This window comes from Mastigoproctus giganteus, chromosome 6, assembly GCF_048544385.1.
Source record: "Mastigoproctus giganteus isolate SK-2022 chromosome 6, ASM4854438v1, whole genome shotgun sequence".
In the NCBI taxonomy this organism is placed as follows: Eukaryota; Metazoa; Arthropoda; class Arachnida; order Uropygi; family Thelyphonidae; genus Mastigoproctus; species Mastigoproctus giganteus.
In genome coordinates this window covers 156,641,487-156,667,185 of record NC_143580.1, presented here as the reverse complement: position 1 = coordinate 156,667,185, position 25,699 = coordinate 156,641,487, and the positions used below count along the sequence as shown (strand labels likewise).

General features: G+C 37.2%; 1 protein-coding gene across 2 annotated transcripts in view; it reads left to right on the top strand.

Moving 5' to 3' along the window:
* Positions 1-25,699, top strand: part of LOC150084679 (NF-kappa-B inhibitor cactus-like) — a 123,597-nt gene that overhangs the window by 20,543 nt on the left and 77,355 nt on the right. For both annotated transcript variants that reach the window (XM_090375424.1, XM_090375423.1), the window contains exon 2: positions 12,023-12,509. In XM_090375424.1, coding sequence (XP_090231550.1) covers positions 12,040-12,509 — 470 coding nt within the window. In that variant the 5' untranslated portion in view covers positions 12,023-12,039. The remainder of the gene's footprint in view (positions 1-12,022; positions 12,510-25,699) is intronic.

The window sequence follows — 25,699 nt, the reverse complement described above, 5'->3', positions numbered from 1 at the left end:
TAATGAGCTGCGAAGAAGGTACCAAAATTTTTAAGTACTTTAATTATTAATAGTGACATTACTAATAAGTGACAATTTGTGTTTTGCTGAAGGTATATTCCTAATGATATCTGCAGATAGCAATCTGTGAACAGCAAGGATAAGGACCCATGAGTAAGAGGAGGTTTGGAATTGAAAGATATTTCTCAACACATTTACTACTATTAATATATTATATGCATGCTTGACTGATCACTGATTTTGCTAGGTGTGCACTGAGTATAAATGTAGAGATTATCTGATTCTCTAATTTGTGGTATAAATTAATTTATACAGAAAAAATATTGTCAGCCAAGAAAGTTAGATACTGTACTTGTTTTGGCAGATGGAAAGACAGGCGCCTGATTCCAAATTTTAACCAACATCCCACATATTAAAAAAAAAGTTAAATTATGTAAGGTACCCATTGTCATAATTTGCCAGCTGTGAATCAGCATTTTCTGTTGGCACAGTCATATAGCTATCTTCAGATTTTGATTTTTAGATATGAACTCTAACAGCAGGTAGTATTTAGTTTGTTTCATAATATTTATTAGTGATATTTATTAATAGGATTCTTTCAGACCTGCATCTACTTTCACACATTAGGAATTCTCTAGGGAAGTGGAGGCCAGAAGTTAATCAAACCCTAACAGGGAGCTAAATGGTTTTGTAATAACTGAGAGCAATGTAGAGGATAAATCGTTGAAGTAAAACATAAGGAAGGCACCTGGGATGGATAGGATCTATCTAGTTATATTAAGTGAGGCTGCAAAGGAAGTAAGCAAACATTTAGCCTTAATTATGACAGTATTCTTAGATTCGGGGTAGGTCCCCGTGGACTGGAGAAGTACGAATGTATCCGCAGTTCACAAAGGGGAATAAAAGTGAGTTTGGATTTGGCACATCCAGGGTCCTGAGCTGGATATCATTATTCATCTCTTTCTTAGTGATTCCCTTCTCTCTCTCTCTCTCTCTCTCTCTCTCTCTCTCTCTCCCCCCTCCCCCCCTTTCCGGGTAACTCAATTTTTTTTTTTTAGCTGGTGCAGCGTTAAGCCTCAGGCTTCCTCGCACTATATTTCTATTAATAATAATAATAATAAAGGGTGACACAAGTAATAACAGACTGGTTAATTTAATTTATGTTCCCAGAAAATACTGGAGTCGCTGATTAAAGAAGTAATGTAGGATCATCTAGGCAAGACTGTATTTATAGTTCAGACATAGCATGGGTTTCATTAAGGAGAAATCTTGCCTGACAGATTTGATTGGACACTACAATGTGGTCACAAACTGGATGCAAAAAATAATTTTGATATCATATAGTTGGATTTCAGGAAAGTTTTTGATACTGTTGCAAATGGAAGACTGCTGTAAAAATTGGACACTGGCATTAAGGACAAATTACTACTATGGATAAAGAGATGGTTGAGTGGAGAAAACAAGAGTAGCAGTAGTGGCATGTGATACAAGAAAGCAAGTGTATGAGCTTATGCAGCATCAGCCAAAAAAAAAAATTCACACAACCATTCCCTCTAAATATTTGTCCAGTTCCTCCTTAAATTTATTTAACCTATCAACTTCCATGACAGATGGAAGTGTGTTCCAGCAATTAACCACCCGCCGGCTAAAGGCTAATTTCCGCACATCTATTCTACATCTGTTTTTCATTAATTTGAATTTATATAGTAGCCAAGTGGGCAGGAGCGGGAGTGCAGTAGCACATGCTCTTTGCGTAGACCGGGGTTCAAGCCCCTGACTGCTGAATATGGTCGATCTGCCAACCCGCACTGGACCAGCGTGACAGATTATGGTCCATTTCCCTCAGCATGAATTGTTGAGGAGGCTTCCATCCTGCAGTGGGTTGATAATGGCTGCACTTTACTTCTTTTTTTTTTATACCCCCTTAGGTTCATAATCTGAACAAGTGGAAGAATCCCATCAGAATTCAGTGTGCTCAACCCATTCAAGGCCCTATACACCTCAATTAGATCACTGTGCAGGTGCCTAGTCTCCAGCCTTTGGAATTTGCAGAATTTAAGCCTCTCTTGGTAAGAGGATCCCTTCATTCCCCTCACCAAGCTTGTTGCCATTCTCTGTACACGCTCAAGCAAATCTACATCCTTCCTAAAATCAGGCCTCCAGACCTGTACACAGTACTCAAGGCGTGGCCTGACCATTGCCTTATACAGAGGGACAATCACCTCCTTTTCCCTGCTAGCAAAATTCCTATATATCATTGACAAAACCCCATGACCTGCCCTGGCAGCCTGTCTGCATTGCTCAGAAAACTTCATATCTGGCTGCACAATCACTCCCAGGTATTTTTAATTTTCAACCACCTTAAGTGTAGTACCACACAGTTGGTACGTTTTTCTCTTGGGTTACTTCTACCCATATGCAGTACTTTGCATTTGTCAAGGTTAAACTTCAATTGCCACTTCTCAGCTCATCTGCCCAAATTTTCTAGATCCTGTTGCAGTAGCACACAGCCATTACTGTCATTAACAACCCTGCTAACCTTTGTTATCATCTGCAAACTTTAACACTAAGACTGATATACCTTCATCAATAACATTGATAAATATACAAAAGAACAGTAGACCCAACACTGAACCCTGTGGGACTCCACTAATAACATTAGTCCACGAAGAGCATCACCCATTGATTACCATCCTCTGTCTTCTCCCACTCAACCATCCTTTTATACATTGTAGCTCTGCTCCAATTTGTACAGTAGTCTTCCATGCACAACAGTGTCAAAAGCTTTCCTGAAATCCAAGTATATGATATGAAAATTATTTTTTTGCATCCAGTTCCTTTGTAACCATATCATAATAACCAATCAAATTTGCCAGACAAGACTTTCCCTTAACAAACCCATGCTGTGTCTGAATTATTGCTGCAGTCTTGTCTAGATGATCCTGCAATGCATCTTTAACCAGTGACTCCAGTATTTTACGCAGAACAGAAATTAAACTAACTGGTCTGTAATTACTCGTGTCAGGCGCCTCCGTAGCCAGGTGGGAAGGAGCAGCAGTGCATAGCACACGCTTCTTGATTAGACCGGGGTTCAAGCCCTTCACCACCAAATACGGAGGATGCGGAAAGGTCATGGAATGACCACCGCATATCCCGGAGCAATATGGTCTTAGTTGCTAATGCTCCTAAAACTCAAATAACAAACATTACTCGTGTCATCCTTCGATTCCCCTTTGTGAATTGGGGATATCTCCATTTGCACATCTCCAGTCCTTGTGGACCTCCCCTGAGTCCAAGGATGCTCTCATAATTATTTCTAGGGGTTTGCTTACTTCCTTTGCCACCTCCTTTAATATAGGATAGATCCCATCCACCCCAAGTGCCTTTCTTATGTTTAACTTCAACAATTTCTCCTCCACTTTGCTCTCAGTTATTACAAAATCATTAAGCACCCTGCTACAATTTGATAACCTTCTGGCATTTTTAAACCTTAATAACTCCTTAGACAAACGTCGGAGAACATGGCTTGGGGACACGGAATGAACGAGGCGACAGACTCGTCCAGTTCTGCCAAGAAGAAAAATTTAGCATTGCCAACACTTGGTTTAAACTACCACCTCGACGACTATACACCTGGACCTCACCACAAGACTCTGACAACAATATCGTCAGGAACCAAATTGACTACATGTTAATCAACATCAGATATAAGTCAAGTGTCCTCAAGGCAAAAACTTACCCTGGAGCTGACATATCATCAGACCATAACCCAGTAATAGCAACACTACGTCTCGAATTACAAGCAGTCAAACGCACAAGCACAACAAAAAGAATCGACCTGGAGAAACTGAAGAACAACGCCAACAGGCGACAAGTACAGCTTCATCTCAACACTACAATCAGATCGATCGAAGCAGTAACAACAGACGTGCAAGCGTTCGGGCGTTCACTCAAACAGTGCATCAATGAAACAGCAGAAACTCCTGCTAGGACATCAGTCGTCGAAAAAGAAACAACGGTGGATGACCCAGCACATACTAGACCTAATGGATGAACGGAGAACATTCAAAAGCAACAACAACCGGGAAAAATACAAAGAAATACAACAAAAGATCAAACAGGAAATCCGGAAGGCGAAGGAAAAATGGATGGAAGATCAGTGTGCAGAAATCGAAGACCTAATCAAGAAAAATGACAACTATAACCTGCACAAGAAGCTTAAAGAAGCTGGAAACATCTACAAACCGGCTCCTATCCCAAGCTTATATACGGACAACAATCAACCTATACTAAGCAAACAAGCCAAACTCGACACCTGGAAGAGCTATATATACAATCTGTTCGTCACCAACAGAAAACCGGCAGAAACGCTACAACAAACACAGGAAGACAATCTCCACATATTAACATCTGAAGTGGAACATGCCATCCGAATAACAAAGCCAGGCAAGGCCTGTGGACCTGATCAGATTCATGTGGAACTGCTGAAACAACTAGACTACAGCAACATCCAACAACTAACGAAATGGTTCAATCAGATCTACAACAACAACGACATTCCATCCGAATGGCTCCAATCCATCTTCGTGGCCCTACCAAAAAAGGCTACCAGCCGGAAATGCGAAGACTTCAGGCTGATCAGTCTAATGAGCCAGGTGCTAAAAATCTTCCTCAAGGTGATTCAGCAAAGGATAAGATGTAAGTGCGAAAGTGCACTAGGAAACACACAGTCCGGATTCTGCAGGGGACTAGGCACCAGAGAAGCAATTTTCTGTTTACAAATATTGCTACAAAGGTGCTATGAACATCAAAAAGACGTGTATATATGTTTTATTGATTACGAGAAAGCCTTCAATTCAGTAGACCACGACCGTCTAATTGACCGACTGAGAAAACTTGGGCTTGAAAACAACGATATCAACTTTATTACAACTCTTTACTGGAATCAAACAGCCCGGCTTCGCTATGACAACGACCTGACAGACCCAATTCCAATAAAAAAAAGGCGTCCGGCAAGGCTGCCCATTATCTCCCATTCTTTTTAACATCTATTCGGAAATGATCTTCGACCAAACACTGGCTGACAAGAACATCGGCATAAAAGTTAACGGACACTACATCAATAACTTAAGATATGCCGATGACACAGCACTAATAGCGGATTCAGAACAAGATTTACAGACCATCTTGAACGAAGTGGACATAGAAAGCCAAGCATGGGGGCTACGAATCAACAAAAAGAAAACAAAGGTGATGAAGGTCAGCAGGACTGCAAGCAAAATCACGATCAAACTAAACAATGAAAAATTAGAGCAAATACACCGCTTCAAGTATCTCGGAGTACTCATTGATGACCAGCTGAACCATGAGGCCGAAATCAAAAGCAGAATTGAACAAGCCAGGCAGGCATTCACCAAGTGGAAAACCCTTCTCACCGACAGAAGCTTGAACATCATGCTCAAATTACGCACATTGAAATGCTACATCTGGCCAATACTGCTCTACGGTGTAGAAACCTGGACTCTGACATCAGCCACTACAAAAAAGCTCCAGGCCTTCGAAATGTGGCTCTACCGAAGAATGCTGAAAATCCCGTGGACAGCCAAGATAACCAACGTACAAGTCCTGCAGGACATGCACACGGAACGGGACCTGCTCAAAACCATCATCAGCAGGAAATGCAAATACCTAGGTCACATCGCTAGGAACCAACAAAAATATCACCTACTACCACTCATCCTGGAGGGAAAGATCGAAGGCAAGAAACGCCCAGGCAAACCGAAAATGGCATGGCTAGATAATATCAACACCTGGCTTCACATGACAACAGCACAAATTCTACACGCAGTGCTAGACAGAGAACAATATCAAATTGAAGTCGCAAACGTCATCCGGCAGCATTAAAGAAGAAGAAGACAAACGTTTTGGAGGGAATGGATAGGTGAAATGGGAAGTATTGTGTTGTGTTTTTTTTTTTTTTTTTTGTTTTTTTTTTGGCTGATGCTGCATAAGTTAGCTTTCTTGCATCATATGCCACTACTAATTCTAATGCTAAGTGTGAATGTAGATGCAAAATACTCATTTCCATCTATCCTTTCTAGCCTGCCTAACCTCCTTTGTGACTTGATTACAGACTAGCTTATATCTGCCATAGGCTTCTGTGTTGCCTGATAATTTATATGCTCCCATGCATTTTTCTTCTCTGTCACGAGTCTCATTAGTTCATTTGATAACCATTTAGGCCTAAACCTTGAACAATATTTCTTAATAGGTATGAAACTTTTAGTAGCTTCCACGATTAATTCCTTGAATGGTTCCCACTAAGAATTTGCTGTTGGTAACATCATCAGTTGATCCCACTGTACAGAATTTAAAAACTGTCCGAGACCACTGTACTCACCTTTACGGAAGCAAAAACCCTTTCCTTTACGCCTGATGGTAATTATATCTTTAAGTAAATCCCACATCAGTACACTGTGATCACTGCCACCTAGTGGTTCCTTTATCTGCAAATTCGTAATACACGAATGATCACTGCTGATAACCAGATCAAGAGTATTACCCTCTCTGGTTGCCTCTCGAACATGCTGCTGCAGAAAACAATCATCCAAATAAATCCACAAAAGTCTTATTAGTGTGCGAGTGACCAATCACAAGTTCCAGTCAGTATCTGGGAAGTTAAAATCCCCCATTATAAAGACATTCTGATTTACTAGCCCACTCTATTTCTCTGTACAGTTGTTCACTTAACTCATTCAAGTCATTAGGCCTATAACACACTCCTCTTATTTTTGCTTTCACGGTGCTTATGTCACACCAATCTGACTCAACAGTGCACTGTTCATCTATATCAACTGGATGCACTTCTTTTGATTTTGTTTTTCGTAATTAACACCATAACACCTCTTCCCTCCCTATCCTGTCTATCCTGATAATCAATGGACACTGTTCATCATGGACTAATGTTATTAGTGGAGTCCCAGTGTTCAGCGTTGGGCCCATTATTGTTTTTTATATTTATCAATGATATTAATGAAGGTATATCAGACTTAATATCCAAGTTTGCAGATGATACAAAGGTTGGCAGGGTTGTTATGTATGCGGCTGCAACAGGATCACGAAAAGTTGGGCAGATGGGCTGAGAGGTGGCAACTGAAGTTTAACATTGACAAATGCAAAGTACTGCATATGGGTAGCAGTAACCCCAGAGTAACATACCAATTGTGTGGTAATGCTCAGAGTAGTGGAGAATGAAAAAGACCTGAGAGCAATTGCGACATCAGATATGAAGTTCTCTGAGCAGTGTTGGCAGGCTTCCAGGACAGCTGATGGGGTTTTGTCAATGATATACAGAAATTTTGCTAGCAAGCACAAGGAGGTGATTATTCCTTTTTATAAAGCAGTGGTCAGGCCATACCTTAAGTGCTGCAGGCCTTGTTTTAAGAAGGATGTAGTGCTGCTAGAATGATGAGTACAGAGAAGGGCAACCAGATTGGTGAGGGGAACAAAGGGGTGCTCTTTGCAAGAAAGGCTTCAGTTCTGCAAATTGTAGCATTTGGAGACTAGGCTCCTGTGGGGTGATCTGATTAGGGTGTTTAATACTTTGAGTAAGCTCAATGCTGATGGGATTCTTCCTCTTGCTCAGATTATGTTCCTGAGTGGGCATAAATTCAAATTGAGTAAAGAGAGTTGCAGAATAGATGTGCAGAAATTTGTCTTTAGCCAGTGAGTGGTTGATTGTTTGAACAAACTTCCATCGCTTGTTGTGGAAGTTGATATCTTAAATAAATTCAAGGAAGAACTAGACAAACGTTTTGGAGGGAATGGATAGGTGAAATGGGAAGTGTTGTGTTGTGTGTTTGTTTTTTTTTGGCTGATGCTGCATAAGTTAGCTTTCTTGCATCATATGCCACTTCTAATGCTAATGCAGCATCAAATCTAATGTCAGACATCATAGCAGGAAATAAGATTGTGTCAAAGCAGTTGATTTACATTTTGGTTTACCAACCAATGCACAAAAGTGACCAAGTGACAGGCAGATGTGTACAGGTGAATACATAACTATGATAAAGTTTCCCTTGTTAGCATATAACTAACAATTGCCAAGGAAAGTTAGCCTAGCTCTAGATACTTGACCTGTGATAGGCAGCATATCAACAAAGCAGCTGCCCCACAATTGCAGATCTCAAAAAGTGAACTGCACAAACAGCAACACCACAAACTATTGTTTGTTTGTTTGTTATTTTGATTTTAGGATCATTAGCAACTAAGGCCATATTGCTCCGGGATATGCGGTGGACATTCCCTGACCTTTCCGCATCCTCCGTATTTGGTGGTGACGGGCTCGAACCCCGGTCTAATCAAGAAGCGTGTGCTACGCGCTGCTGCTCCTTCCCACCTGGCTACGGAGGCGCCGCCACAAACTATAAGGCACTCTTAAGAGAATTGTTAATTATTAGTAGTGTAGTGTACTGAGGCAACTTGTTGGTATTGGGTTTTAGGAGTATTAACAACTGAGGCCATATTGCTCCATATATCTGGTCTGTAAATTGTGTGTGTTCTGTGGTCGATTTTCTGTTTTACTGGAAGAAAAACCAGAGTTTCCTGGTGACAAACTATGCTACCCTCTCCTGAGACTGACTAACTCAGCCACGTTGTGAAAAAGACCCATAAAAATTCTTCTCGTCTTAGATGGGACATGAACCCAGGTCTTTTCCACTCATTGGAGATGATTGCCACTTATTGAGACTCTTAAGTGAACAAGCAGTATAATTGCTGCAAAGTTAATAAGGATAGCTTAGCTTCCTCCGTCGTTCAGGTGCTAGCAGTATGTCTCATATTGATAGATGCACAGTTGTTTACATAGTGTGCATCTGTTAGGTAGAGATTTTGTGATTTCATAAGTTTGCAGTTTCCTTTCAGATTTTTGACTCATGTAATATGTGACTGAATTTGTGTTTCCCTAACGTGTTATTTTTAAACATTAAAAATCATCAATAAATTGAGGTTGTGGTTGCTAAGTTCATAAGTGAGAACACTTTTTCCTTTTTTTGATCAGTTTTATATGGGAATTACGGTGGGACTTAATTTTTAAATGTTTTGTTGTAATATTTAATGGAAGTTTGTTTTTTTCGAAATAACTTTATATACAGTTTTTTTTCCTTTGTATGTGTTTGCACAAAGCCAAATTATCCACAAAACTTGCTGCATTTCATAAAATTTAAAGAAAAATTCATAATACACATGAATTTCAATTCATGCAATTTACTGAATTGCAAATTCAGTTTCATTTCAGTTAAAACAACATTTTTTAAAAATATTGCTCAGCTGTAATTGTAGTGGTGGAAAATGATGCAGCAAGCTTATATAACATCAGCCAAAAAAAAAAAAAAAATTATGTGTAAGGAAAATACATGCTGTATTGCAAACCCCATAAATATATACTGATAATGGCAGCATTCATTGACAGTTATCATTAAATAATCAAGTTGTCAGATGTGTGTAAATTAAATGAAAAATCAAAGCAAAATAATATTTGCATAACCTCTGGGATTCCTTTGCAAACTACTGCTCTAGACCAGTATTTCCCAAACTGTGTTCCATGAAAAATCATAATTAATAATTAAAAAAATAAAATAAATAAATTTTGCATATTTGTAGCATACACCACTTTTGTATCATTATAATTTTTAACATTGTTTATTTATTTATTTATTTTTTTTTTGGTTATTAATATACTGGCATAGACTAATAATCAAATAGACCACAGAACACTTTATTTTAGCAGACTTTGCATAGAAAAGTATGCATAGAGGTAATGCCATCTATGAAAAAAGTAGCAATGTAGTGGTCTAATATGCCATCCGTATGCAATTTGACCTGGAGTACACGGGTTGAAGGAGAGGTGGAAGCAAACCGATATCATAACTAAACTCACTTCCTTGTATAAATTTTTTTTGATAATTATCAGTATTTTGAAATATTATTATTAAAATAAATGACCATGGATTTCTGGTTGAAAACAAGAACTTTAAAATGAGAAGCACATACTTCTAGTATTGCAACTGTGCTCAATAAAAACGAAAACAATATTGTCACACTTCGAAGTGAAGATGAACAATCACAGCCTTTTGTTCCACAAAAATTCTGAAGTGAAAAAAACAGGAACCAACTAATAAAAGACCAAAATGAAAGTATGATGACAGTTATTTGAATTTCGCCTTTACATGTGTTGGAAATAAAGATGCTTCTGATGCACAATGCATTCCATAAATATATTGTGAGATGAAAAGTGTTCTGTGACTAAAAACATTTGGGAAATGCTGCTCTAGATAATACTGAATCTTAGATATTTCTTAATTCCTATTGAAAGTATTGTTAATAGAACAGAAACCCTCATCCCAAAATTTATTATACATTATCTGCTGCTCTATCATAAAAAAAAAAAAAAAAAGAAAAGTAACGTATGATAAAGATCATAAAATCTCACAGAACTCCAGTAAGCTCTCATGGAACCCACTTTGAAAATAAATGGTCTAAACACTGCATAGAATTATATATGATTGCTGGCTCTTGTAGGTAATTGATTGCAATAGAATTTACCATACAATGGTTGCCATCAGACAACAATAGTATGGTATGTAATACAGTAAGGACTTTTGAAATGATCTGTTTGATTAGATTAGGTTGTATATTATTGCATAGGGAAAGGAGTATTGTTCATCAGTGTGTTATATTCTTCAGATTAGAGGTGTTTGGTATCTCTTTCCTTATACAATTTTATTATTATTTCTCTTTGTATGTAATGCCACTATCTTTCTGTTGTTTCAATAGATGGATATTGGCATTGTGTGCAAAGCATATTACTTTTATGTGAAAATTTTTGGGAGAGTTATCTTGCCCATTACAAATTATACATACATTTATAAAATTCTAGTTCTGTTGTAATCTTTAGTGAATATTGCTTAGGGCTACAAATAAATTGAAATATTTCATTAAGGATAAACTGATATCCTTATGAGCCCTTCCATGGCTCATAAGAATATCAGTTATCCTATTTATCCCTCAGTGCATAAATGTATCCATCTGCATATCAGTGTTTTATGATATGGAAAATATCATAAAACCCTGATGTTGCAGCTCATGCTGGAAGCCTCTTTTTGGTTTTTTTAATCCTGCTGCCAACCTTAGTTCATCTCAAAGCAGGGTGATGATCAAAAATTTCTTTCAGCAGTGGTAAATAATCTCAATTGATTACTCTTTAATATCCAGATACAACTAAAAAAGGAGCAGCAGTGTGTAGCACACGCTTCTTGATTAGACCGGGGTTCGAGCCCATCGCTCCCAAATACAGAGGATGCAGAAAGGTCAGGGAATGACCACCGCATATTCCAGGAGCAATATGGCCTTAGTTGCTAATGCTCCTAAAAACCAAATAACAACAACTAAAAAAAAACCACTTAACTCTCAACTTTTTTTTTTTCTTAATATGGTCCCCCCTCCTCCAGTCTGTCATAAGGTTAGTTGGTATGTCTGTCCCTGATGTACTCACTGAAAGTCACTCTTGGTTCCTCTAGCCAGTAGAAGTTTGTCTCTTGGCAGATATTTTTTTCATATTCCTCTCTGAAACAAATCAATAATCGAATATTCAGTAATAAATAATTGGATAAACAAATCAATAATCGGATTTAGCCTGTTTATCTGAGGCTCATCGTATCATAAATTGAAACCAAGTGCAATTCTTACAACTTGTAAGATTCTTTTGTTTTCTTTTTCACTCATAACTTTGGTTTCAGTTTGATGTGTGCTCCTGTATATACGAGTAATTCTGTGTGCTAATTTATTTTCTGATAATATTTCTCTTGTCATCTCTGTTACTTGTACTTGATAGATGTTTAAAGCTATGTAAAGTATAATATATATTGTAAATTACTTCAGCTGCACAAATTAAGTTGAGTAATGAGAATCATCTAATTCTTAAAATAACTAATAAACTGTTATTTATTTATTTATTCATTCCTAGGTTAAACAGATTCAAATATGAGACATTCTAACACCAACATTTCAGGAACATCAGATTCATCCAAGGTGCATGGTAAAAAGCATGAAACTTTGCATAATAGTAATACTGGCCAACAAAATGAAAAGTCTGTTTTAAAATATTCTACTCATAAATTTCTTCATAATGAAAGTGATTCTTGCATATCTTTGGAGTATGAATCATATATGGATTCTGGCTTCGGCTCTGGCGATCTCTCTTCTAGATCTACAAGCACAGAAATCAGTCATAAAAATATCCTACAAACAGAAACAAAAAAATTAAAATGGGAAGATTACACTCCCCGATTTGATAGTGGACTTGAAGCTGATGCTGATTCAGCATTAATTTCTGAAGAAATAAATATTTCTCATCTAGATGAAAAAGAACAAAATATTTACCCATTGTCTAATATGGAAAAAATAACCATATCTTGGCATGATATATATAACCAGGATCAAGACGGAGATACGTAAGTAATTCTTGTTTTGTTTAAAGATTTTACTTTTCTGTAAATGTAACTTGTTAATTTCACACTTAAATATTATATGTAGTAATTCTTTGTTCCAGAATATTTATTTTACTTTTAATTCATGTGTGTGTATAATCTAATCCAAACTAATTATGCAACTTTTTAAAAATATATTTTTAAATTGTTGTATAAACTTCCAAAGTGTTAGTAGATGTGTGTGTGTGTGTGTGTGTGTGTGTGTGTACGTTTGGTGGCCCAACAAATATCAAGGCAGTATTTTCTCTCTCTCTCTCTCTCTCTCTCTCTCTCTCTCTCTCTCTCTCTCTCTCTCTCTCTCTCTCTCTCTCTCTCTCTCTCTCTCTCTCTCTCTCTCTCACCAGCTGTTTTGCAGCATCTGCACTTGACGGATTCAGAAGCAGCAATTATTCACTGCCATAGCTCAGCCACATCCAGCACTGATGTTTAGTACACAAGATCTTTTACATTCTCCCACAAACAGAAATCTAAAGGGGTCAAATCTAATGACCCAGGAGGTGATGTGATGGGACCTCCTCTTCCAATTGAACTTTCTGGAAACTGTTTAGGTGGGTTTTCACTGGATTGGTGTAATGTGGTCGGGCTCCATCTTTATGAAAAAGGTATCCTCGTGATGTCCAAGGGACTGCATAATTTTGCAGCATGTTGAGGTACGTTGTCCCTGTTACTCTGACTTCTGTAAAGAATGGTTCAATCACAGAATCCAAAGTCATGGCACACCACATGTTCACTTCATGCTGTTGCACTCATGTTCAATTACCACGTGGGTTTTCACGTCCCCAGATTTGGCAATTGTATTAGTTCACCAGACCAAAAATGTGAAAGGTGTTTTCATCAGAGACAGCGCATGACGGAAAAATGCATTTTCATTATCTATCAGTGATAGCATTTCCTGAGCAAACATGCTTGTGTTTTCTGTACCAAATCGATCTTGTAACTCCAAGCCACAGCCTTTTGTGCACAATATCGTGTATGGGAAATCATGGAATATGCAGTTCACAACTAGCCCATCAAATGGATTTGCTGGGGCTCTGTGAAATGCTTCCCAGACCACTTCAATTCAATCCTGTTTGTCCACTGCTTGGTTGCCACTTCCTTTTTTCCATAACACAGAACCTGTTTCCAACAACTGTTTATGCCATTTCATTATGCTGTGGCACTCAGGTGGATTCTGTTCATATTCATGCATGAATTTCCTTTGCACAGTAAGAGGAACCTTTAATTCAGCAAGCCAAAAGCAACACTGAACATTGCCATTTTGATATTAAACAGTGGATTTTATATTTGATATTATTCATAATGCCTACTGTGTTGTGTGCACAACATAGTATGTATGATGAATAATATCAAATTTATTGGGTTTCTGCACCAAAAAACTCTGTTATTCTATCATTATTAGTTTATAAAATATATACCTTTTTTATTGGTAATAATTCTGCTAGACACCCTGTATATTAGTAGCATGCAACCTTTTTTTTTTTAACAATTTGCAGTTTTAGGTAGGTGTAATAGTGTGTTATTTATATAGACCTCATAAGGAATCAAATTATTTTCTTCTTGTGAAATAATGCCAGCAAAGGAAAAGATTTCAGAATTGAAAGATTACAAGGAATAAACATCAGTCACTTCTTCAAAAGATATTTTTTTGAATGCCATTCTTATTCATTGAATGATAGGTATTTTTAATATTAATAGTATAAAGATGAAATTAGCCATAATGTTATTTGTTGTGAATTAATTTTGTTGGATTGTTTCAAGTAAAGCTACCGTTGCTCAAAGAAATTTTTGAAAGAATACTAAATAATTAACCCCCTATAGCTGATTGAAACTTTCTTTTGGGATTATTTATAAGGAATTGTATTCTATATCTAATGTAACTATTAAATTAGTGCTCTTGGCAGGCAAATAAATTAGAATATGTTATAGTGTATTTTTTTTATAGTGCTACCCTGATATGAACATGTGTGAACTGCTACATTTCTTAGCCAGTATGGGAACTGACAGACAAGCATACTTCCCATCCATAGCAACCATTTTATATATTGCTATATCTCTATACGTTTACAGTTTGAATCTTTTTAATCCCTGCTAGTAGATGATATGCTGATTCAATTTTTAGTGCAAAGTAATTAATAGATCTTAAAATGTTTTTCATATATAAACTTAACAGTGAAATCAAAATAAGAATTAAATGTGGTGTGATCAACTAATTTTTTATCGGATTAAGCACTTTTTTTTACCACGCACAAAAGCTTCTGCCAACTGTTTCATCCCATAAGTATAATCTGTTAATGACAACAGGTTATACTTATGGGATGAAAATGTTACCATCATCCAAGCAATTATTAAAGAAGCCAAACTAGACAAAATAATGAAACTACAAAACAAAAAAAAAAAACCAGATGAACAGGCACGAGCCAATACCTACCCAGGAAAGAACAACAGCACAGAATATTGCAAAGATGAAGTGCAACTGCTGCCAATGATAATGCAAAGAAACTACAGCCGTGAACCAGCTCAAGAGCAAATACTGACACCCACTATGGGAGTTTAAAATAACACAAAATAAAGTTTTTGGGACTCAGTGAAAACTTCAATCACAGAGGCATCTACCACTGGGAATTCCCAAATTTTGGCATCTTAGCATCAATTTGCTTGTTACTATTGAACTGACCATGGATTCCCACGATAAAGTCAGATTAGGCTGAAAACACTTGCACCTGATCATTATAAACATGATGGCCTTACACCAAACAGGTGTAAACTTTCTTTTTAATTTCTAAAAAAAAGTTTATAGATTTTTTTGAATTCTGCTTGGAATATGCCAACATTTCATCCTTCCTTAATAGATTGCAATACTTGCCATATGTATTTTTTTTTTTTTTTTTCAGTTTTTAATAAAAAAATTTATATTTAAAAAATGCTATTTTTTATTTTAAAAAAAAACATTATAGGCATAAATTATAATGAAGCTATTAGCCTCTCCTATTTTCCAATTTAAAAGGTATGCATGCACGTGTATTTCTGCTTATTATATGCATAAATAGTTTTCAAAATTTATTTCAAAGTTGTCATGCTATGAAGCGCACAAAATCTGAATGATACACATGTTGCTAACTCTGTGCCCCACATAATTGTCACTTTTCATATTTCTGTGTTTATTAGTCAAAAAATAATAAATATTTCAAATGAAGCTTTCAAAAAGGTATAGTTTACAACAATTAGAAACTATTAATAACACTAGTCAACAGCGGAGCAATATGACCTTAGTTGCTAATGCTTCTAAAAACCAAATAGCAACAACAACTAGTCAACAAGGTTTTGCTAACATGGGTGGAAGTAAGCATTTTGCACCAAGGTATTCCAGGTATAACCTACCGATACACACAATTGTGGGAGATTTTTTTGAATACCTTGGTGCAAAATTACATTAGATTAACACTAAGATAGTCGTCCAAAAGTTACCATATTTCTTTCAAAACAACATCGTTCTGAAGTTTGTCAGGGTCAATTTAAATCATAAAATTTCAGGCATTAAGCAACTAGCACTTACTACATCGTGTAATATAGTTAAGCTTACCTTAAGATCTCTGTATTCTAATAAACAAAAATACCTTTCCCAAGTTAGGAAACTTTGCGACAAATTAAAAGATTATCTGCATTCTAACGATTGGTCTGTATTGATCTCCATAGATTTGCAACATTGAAGTACATGCCTCAGATATAAAAAACAGACACATTAACAAATTGAATACATTATGGGGGGGTCAAGACACGTTTATACAAGTTATAACACATTGTCACGAGCTGGCGACCAAATGCATAAGAATTGTGTGACGACCCCCCCCCCCACACACACATACTCACAACAGTCTACCCGCAGAATACTTCAGCTAGTTTGCGAACACCCCCTCGCCCAACATTCGACTAACTGACATATCAACAGGTTACAAATCTTTCCTTGTATATGCTATTGCAGGACCAGATTTAACTTTTATCCAAAGAATTAAATTACAATTTACCACCTTGAAAACTACCTAAAAAAAAAGTGCGTAATTGATATTGAATTTGGACTTTGTAATGTTCCACAAAAAGATTTATTTATTCAACAAGTTAACCAGGTGGTGAATAACATAAAAAAAAAAACGCGACTTCCTAAATTGAATACACATGACAGTCCAGCTGTATTATTATTAGCCATATAGTGCAAGGAAGCCTGAGGCTTATGCTGCATCAGCCAAAAAAAAAAAAAAAAAAAAATTCCCGCATTACTCTGAGAGAGAGAGAGAGTGAGAGAGAGTTTACATGAACTTTGGGAAAATAAAGACATTATTATTCAGAGAGCTGATAATAGATCTCCGATATTAAGCCACTCGGGCTTAATATTGGAGATCTATCTCTCAACGATTGAACGTATACATTTGATGCCTTATCTACCCCGTTTCGCATACTGTGGGAGGTATTTAGATGATGTTCTAGCCATCACTGATAGCACTATACAAGACATTTTACATTTGTTTAATAATATTCATTTTAGACTCAAATTTACATTGGAGAGGGAGAATACGGATATAGAGTCTATTAAATTTTCTAAATTTCACGCTTACTCGGGATGTGAATAAAATCCAATTAAACATCTATTGTAAACCTACAAACACCGGTATGCTTCTGCACTAACATATCACACTATAACGTTCATGGGAGAAATCCCAGATGCCGTCTGACACGAACATACCTTATAACGTTCACCTACAAAAGATCAATTATCTTTAATCAATTTCTCAATGCTTATAAATATTCAACGACTGAATCTGCTTTGGGCTCAGAAATACAAATATTGACCAGCAGATTCTTAAACAGGGGTTACCCACTTGCTACAATGGATAGAAAACAAAAAAAATACACCAATTTAAAATTGTAGCCAGGCCAATATGGAAATAGCACACTATACTGAACAGTCGCTCAGTCCTTTCCTCATTTGCAACACAAATAAAAGAGCTAATAGTGTTCTATGTATCATATTGAGATAAACTTCTCTTTTATTCTTTTACAAATAGAAACATATCCTGTATTGGTCTTGCAATTTATTGTACCAGATGTTGGGGTACGTTACAGCTTAGAGGTACCTTGGTGCAAAGTCTCTTATCAGTTGTATACCTAGTATACAACATTCTTGCGGTGATTGCGACTCATCTTCTCAGGGTTCTACATGGTTTCCTCTGAATTTTCGTGTTAATTGGCACGCAGCCTCAGTTTGTGCTTCTCATTCAGCAGCGTCAGAATTAGCCTTTCATGCCATTAATAAAACATACTTTTTTATTTAACGAGGCCAAAATACTTAATGTCCAATGTAATTAGCCCAGACTATTAATTGCAGAAACCGTCGAAATTAAATTACATGAGAATTCTGTTAATGTTTGCGGCCATATCTAATCTATGACTCGTAGTCCTGCATGCGCAAAGACAAATAATTCCTATTTAAGTTCCATGCTCACCCCTATTCGGTAATTTTCATTCCTGTGATCACAACATACGGTCGTTGTCAGCTTCAGGAAGGAAAATCGTTTTGCAATTTTTTTCGTTAAATTAATTTTTGACTTAATTTTTAATTGGGTTAAATTGATTTTTAATTGTGTTTGTTTGATTTTTAATTATTGTTAATTATTTATTACTATAATGTAAGATTTTCGATTTTTTAATTGTTTTCGTTTTAATTTCTGGAGAGTATCATACAGAAGTGTTCTATGTATCATATTGAGGTAAACTTCTCTTATTCTTTTACAAATAGAAACATATCCTATATTGGTCTAGCAATTTATTGTACCAGATGTTGGAGTACGTTACAGCTTAGAGGCACCTTGGTGCAAAGTCTTATCAGTGCCTGCCCTTCCAAAAAAAAAAAAAAAAAACAGTAATTGCAGACAGTTATTTTAATACATTTCATAATGATTAGCAAACACATAAGGGCGAAGGTAAAGAAAGCCTGTACAAGAAGTATGCAAAAGTTCAATGAAATTTACCGGTAAAAGTACTGTGCCCTAATGGCATTTGTATTGTTGCTCGCTCTGTAAACAGACAGTGGGTGTTATCGATCAGGAGTAGAAATCGAATCCCAGGAGATTGAAACCCTCCTGAAGTGGAGAGGGTAACCTGACCTTTTTTCTTTAAAATCACTGGTGGACCAGTGGATAAATTGTTTATTAAGAAAAAAAAAAAGGCAAAGGAAGCCCACACGAGAAGTACGGCAAGCTTCAAAAAAGTTTACTGGTGAAACTACGTTACGAACATTTTTTACGACGCCAGAACTTCCAATATGACTTGCCGAGTGGGTAAAGTACCTGCCTGGCAACCCAAAGGTCGCGGGTTCGATTCCCGCCTCGGGCTTGGATCAAAGTACTGAAAAAACCTTGGGAGGTGCAATATGGCCACAGAAGCCGATGCGCCAACAACTACCAAATCAAAAAAAAAAATCAAATCCAATATGACTCTGTTCGTGATTCAATTAGGGATTCTAAAGAAAAAAGGTCAGGTTATCCCCTCCACTTCGGGAGGGATTCAAGCTCCCATGGGATTCAACTTCTACTCCAGACCGATAACACTCACCGTCTGTTTACCGAGCAAGCAACAATACAAATGCCATTACGGCAAAGTACTTTTACCGGTAAATTTAATCGAACTTTTGTGTGCTCCCGTGCAGGCTTTCTTTATCTTAGCTTTATCTTTATCATCATGTAAGCAGTACATCTTTTAAAATGCACTGCTTGCATGATGTTTGTGGAGCATTCAGATACGGGACATGATATTGCCATGGGGGATGTCTTTGTGTGTGCGCGCGATGCAAAGAGTGTATCGAAATCAGGCAACAACTCAGCGTTGTTATGGGCCTATATGAGAGCTTGAAGGACAGGGTGGATGCCCTCGAAGGAACTAAATTGAGGGCCCATCAAGCTCTCAGCTGCCCACATCAACGCCAGAGCTTGCACGTGGTCATCACGCAACACAGCGGCAACCCGCAAGGCAGAATGCGCTGGTACCACAGGAACTAGTAGTTGTGACTCTATTGTCAGGGAAACAGAGAACATGTTTTGTAAAAAGGATAGGTGGAACAGGACCAGGGTATGTCTGCCAAGGGCAAAGGTTGATGACGTTGTAGAGCGAATATAATCTTTTAAGGGGGCAAAAGGTGATATAGTTGTACACATTGGCACTAATGATATCGAGTAGGAGACCGGCAGAATTACTTAACAAGTACAGGTCACTGTTGAAAAAAAGCTGTGAATTAGGGTTGAATTTGAAAGTGTCTGCAATTCAGCCCAGACATGATAGGAGAGAGCATATGATGAGAGCCTTGTCGATCAATTCGGCCCTGGAAAGATTGTGCAAGGCTCAAGGGGTAGAATTTTTTTCAGCCTGGACTGTACTTGTTAACAGGAGAGACTGCTTCTACAGGGATGGGATACACTTAAATAAAAAGGGTGCAAGAATATTTGCTGATGCTATCGAGGCAGTGTTAGGTGGGTCGGAAAACTGCTAGCTTAGGGGAGAGACAAAGACTAATAGATTAACAGTAGCCACTGGCAGAGGTGAAAGAGATTCTTGCACTGCTTCTATTGGAATGAGCAGAAGCCTGAAAAACAAGATGCAGGATATTTCAGAGACTGCTGGGAGTCATTGCGGTACAAGTAAACACATGGGTTGTGTTAGGGTAGCTAAGAATAGAAATAGGTGCATGTATACTTGCGTGTACACCAATGCTAGGAGTTTAGTAAATAAATTTGATGAATTTGAGATATTGCTCAAAACATCAAAGGCAGATATTGTTGGGATATCAGAGACGTGGTGTCACACAGATATAAGGAATGCAGAACTGGAATTTGGGGAGTACAATGTCTACAGAAAGGATGGACAGGATAGGAAGGGAGGAGGGGTTATGCTATTAGTTAAGAAACACATAAAATCCAAGGAAGTGAAGCCAGTTGACATTGCTGGACAGTGCAGTGTCGAGTCAGTTTGGTGTGACATAAGCATATTGTACTCTGATGAGTACAATAAGAAACTGTACAGGGAAATAGAGTGGGCCAGTAAATCAGAGAGCCTTATAATGAGGGATTTTAATTTCCCAGATATCAAATGAATTTGTAGATTGGTCACTCACACACTAGCAAGGCTTTTGTGAATTTATTGGATGATTGTTTTCTACATCAGCATGTTCGGGAGGCGACTAGAGGGAGTAATACTCTTGATTTGATTATCAGTAGTGATTCTTCGTGCATTAAGAATCTGCAGATAAATGAACCACTAGGTGGAAGTGATCACAGTGTGCTGAATTTGGATTTACTCAAAGAGGTAACTATCATTAGGGGTAAAGGGAAGGGTTATTGCTTTTGCAAAGGCGACTACGATGGACTGAGACAGTATTTAAATTCTATACAGTGGAACCAACTGATGATGTTACCAACAGCAAATTCAAAATGGAAGCATTCAAAGAACTTATCTTGGAAGCTACTAGGCTTTGCATACCAACTAAGAAATATTGTTCAAGGTTTAGACCTAAATGGATGTCAGATGAACTGATGAGGCATATGGCAGAGAAGAAAAATGCATGGGATACATACAAATTAACATGTGACACAGAAGCCTATGATAGATACAAGTTGATCTGTAACCAAGTTACAAAGGAGGTTAGGCAGGCGAAGGCAGATTACGAGAAATCTTTGGCAAGGGATGCAAAGAAAAACAGCAAAGAGTTCTTTACTTATGTAAACTCTAGAAGGAAGGGGATGAATCAGATTGGTCCACTTGATATCGTTGGGTCAACTGTTGATGATCCTGCACAGGTAGCTAACAAACTGAATGAATATTTTGCATCGACATTCACACATGAGGAGTTATTCAGCGAGGGGAAAGCCAGAGGTGTATTCAACTCTGGCAGTAAGCTAGAGAATCTTGTAATAACTGAGAGTAAAGTGGAGGAGAAATTGTTGAAGATAAAGACAAGAAAGGCACCTAGGGTAGTAGTGGCAGTGGCATTTGATGCAAGAAAGCAAGTGTATGAGCTTATGCAGCATCAGCCAAAAAAAAAAAAAAAAAATCACACCATTCCCTCCAAATGCCTGTCCAGTTCCTCCCTAAATTTATTCAACCTATCAACTTCCACAATGACAGATGGAAGTTTGTTCCAGCAATTAACCACCCACTGGCTAAAGGCAAATTTCCGAACATCTAATCTACATCTGTCTTTTCTTAATTTGAATTTATGCCCCCTTAGGTTCGTAATCTGAACAAGTGGAAGGATCCCATCAGAATTCAGCGTGCTCAACCCATTGAAGGCTCAGGTGGATGGGATCTATCCAGTTATATTAAAGGAGGCAGCAAAGGAAGTAAGCAAACCCTTAGCCATAATTATGAGAGCTTCCTTGGACTCAGAGAAGGTACCCATGGACTGGAGACATGCAAATGTGACCCCAATCCACAAAGGAGCATCAAAGGGAAACACAGGTAATTACAGACCTGTTAGTTTAACTTCTGTTCCAGGGAAATTAATGGAGGCGCTGGATAAAGAAGCACTGAAGGATCATCTAGACAAGACTTCAGTTATGGCTTGGCCACAGCATGGGTTTGTTAAGGGGAAGTCTTGCCTGATCAATTTGATTGGATACTATGATGTAGTCACAAAGGAACTGGATGCAAAGAATAATTTTGATAACACATATTTGGATCTTAGAAAGGCTTTTGATACTGTTGCACATGGAAGACTGCTGCACAAATTGGAGCAGTGTGGCATTGGAGGCAAATTGCTGCTATGGATAAAGGGGTGGTTGAGGAGGAGAAAACAGAGAGTGGTAATCAATGGACACTGCTCATCGTGGACTAATGTTATCAGTGGAGTCCCTCAGGGTTCAGTGTTGGGTCCATTATTGTTTTGTGTATTTATAAATGATATTGATGATGGTATATCAAGCTTACTGTCCAAGTTTGCAGATGATAAGAAGGTTGGCAGGGTTGTCAAGGACACTACTGACACTATGCTGCTGCAACAGGGTCTGGAAAGGTTGAGCAGATGGGCTGAGAGGTGGCAAATGAAGTTTAACATTGACAAATGTAAAGTACTACATATGGGAAACAGCAACCCCAGAGCAACGTATCAACTCTGTGGTACTACACTGACAGTGGTAGAGAATGAAAGGGACCTGGGGATGGTTGTGCAGGCAGATATGAAGTTCTCTGAGCAGTGCAGATGGGCTGCAAGAGTAGCTCATGGTGTATTGTCAATGATATATAGGAATATTTCTAGCAGGGATAAGGAGGTGATTATTCCCTTGTATAAGGCAATGGTCAGGCCACACCTAGAGTACTGTATACAGGTCTGGAGGCCTCATTTCAAGAAGGATGTAGAGCTGCTGGAACGAGTACAGAGAAGGGCAATGAGATCAGTGAATGGAACAAAGGGGTGCTCTTACGAAGAAAGGCTTAAGTTTTGCAAATTACAGTGTCTGGAGACTAGGCACCAGCGAGGTGACCTGATAGAGGTGTATAAAGCCTTGAATGGTTTGAGCAGCTCAATGCTGATGGGATTCTTCCTCTTGCTCAGAATAATCACCTGAGAGGGCATAAATTCAAAATGAGGAAAGACAGATGTAGGATAGACGTGCTGAAATTTGCCTTTAGCCAGCGGGTGGTTGGTTAGTGGAACAGACTTCCATCCCTTGTTGTGGAAGTTGATAGCCTAAATAAGTTTAAGGCTCAGCTGGACAGGTATTTGGAACGAACAGAGGGGTGAAGTGGAAGTGGGTTTTTTTTTTTTTTTTTTGGCTGATGCTGCATAAGCTTGCTTTCTTGCATCAAATGTCTCTGCTAATGCTTAGCCCACATAAGAAGATACATTTTATAATTTAAAAAACTACGAATTAAACTGTGTTCTAACACTACAAAAAAAAGTATTTTTTTTTTTTCAAAATGTTTATCATTGAAAACATTTTTAAGTGTTACATAATGTAAAGTTGGATTAATGTGTAATGTAACTTTTTAGTAATGTTTATACAATGGAATACAGTAAAATAAAGTACAAAAAGAAATGAGAATAATCATTCTTGTTTTTAATTTTTAAACTCTGGATGGTGCCCCCACCCTTGATTAGGTGCCTTTGTGCAGTGCACAACTGTACAACAATAATAACCTTTTTTTTCCCCCTCTCTTCACATGAAGAATAATGTCCCCTCGTTTTTATTTCTGAATACCTGATGTGCAGGCAAATGAACCACAGCCAGTTGTAAGCAGACAGGACTTGCATCATGAAATTATAACTTCAACAAATGAAATTAAATTACACATCAAAGTGACTAATTGAAGAGAAAGTCATGTCAAAATGCCAATGAGCAGATATCAGAACAAATATATGCTTGGTGGAAAAAGTCAAACTATTGGAAAACTAGGCCTGCTAGCTTGTAGCAAGTTCAATTTCCTAGTAACAATAAAAACCAGCTGTTTCACTAACACAACTTGTAAATTGAGAATCAATTCAGAAAATTTTCTTACCCTACACTAAAAATGGCAAAACATTTTGATTTGGATAGATGCAGAAGATAAAATAAAACAAAAATAACCTGTTTCAGCAACAAATAAAATATATTCAAACATTGCACAGGTTTTCTTGTCTAGTTATTTAATCTATATTTAGCATATATTAAATAACTTCCACACAAACTATCCACACTAAGCTGCTACTGTAAGAGGCAAGGATTTAAGAATATAGAGAGAAACAATGAACTGTTTTTTTTCTAAAACAAAAGTGTCTGTATAATGTTTACAGTAGCATGTGCATAAACTTGTATACCACTTCATTTGCTGTTCAATTTGTGAATATTACATCTATGATGTGCTTTATATTTTAAAAATATTTTTGGTTTGAGAAGAGCTTCATGAAGCATATATGCTGTGATCTAATAATAACTATTACATAACAAATTATATCTATTTTTACAGATAAAATAAATGACTGCCTTTGATTTTCTTTGCCAATAATATCACACCGTGAAGAAAAGAAACTATTTGTTACTTTTAGAAAATTTTTAGTTGAAAAATTAAATACTGAATGTGTTATAAAGGAATTGTTATGATTTTTATTATTATTTTTTTTTTATTTGCACTTACACATAAGAACTAACTTGAAAAAACAATTTCCTTGTCAACTACTTTAAGTTTGGTGCTACCAAAATGGTATGGTATTCTGATTATTGCATATTTTCTAAATATCTAACTATCTAAATTTCTAAATATCTGATTAAAATGGCTCTCAAGGTTGCTTTATGAGAATTGTTTGTAATGTAAAGAGTATCAATTTACAGTGAAGAGGAAATGATCCAGGAAGTCAGTAGGTTATTGTTCCTGGTAAATCCCTATGACTCAACTAGCAAAGTAAAGTACACTAATGATAAAAGGCTGGCAAAAACTTATAATTGCAAACTCTTAACAGTAAAAAAATTATAGCTCTAAACATTTTTTTCCCACATCTGAGAAGTAGAATATATATTTTGATGTTACAGTACAATTAAAGAATGTAATTCCTCTCAGTCAGGATATTTTATGCAGTAAATTGCCATAGTAGCATTATTATTAGCAGAATGATGCAAGGAAACAAGCTTATAGTATTAGCTAAAGAGAAAAAAAAAAAAATAGTCACTTGCTTCATTTTCTCTTCCTGCTTAATAATTCCAGTCCTTTAAATTTAATTTAAACTACTCACTTCCACGTAACTACGTGGAAGTTTATTCCAGCAGTCAGAAGTCAAATTTACACAACTGTTCTGCAACTATTCTGTTCTCAATTTAAATTTATATTCTTTTCTTTGTCCCCTCCTGCCATCTCAGAAAGGGTGAAGATGCCATCAATATTTAGTTTATTTAACTCTTTAAAAGCCTTAAATACCCCATGTGAATGCCTGGTTTCCAGATGTCACAGTTTACAGAATCAAAGTGTTCGTGGTACCAGTACCCTTTTGCTCCTCTAACTAATATCATTGCTGTTCTCTGTATTCTCTCCAACAGATCTGCATCCTTTTTAAAATGAGGTTTCAAACCTGCATGCAGTATTGCAAATGTGGCCCAATTACTGCTTTATATAGTAGGATAATTATTTCTACCTCTGTTCCTGCTGGC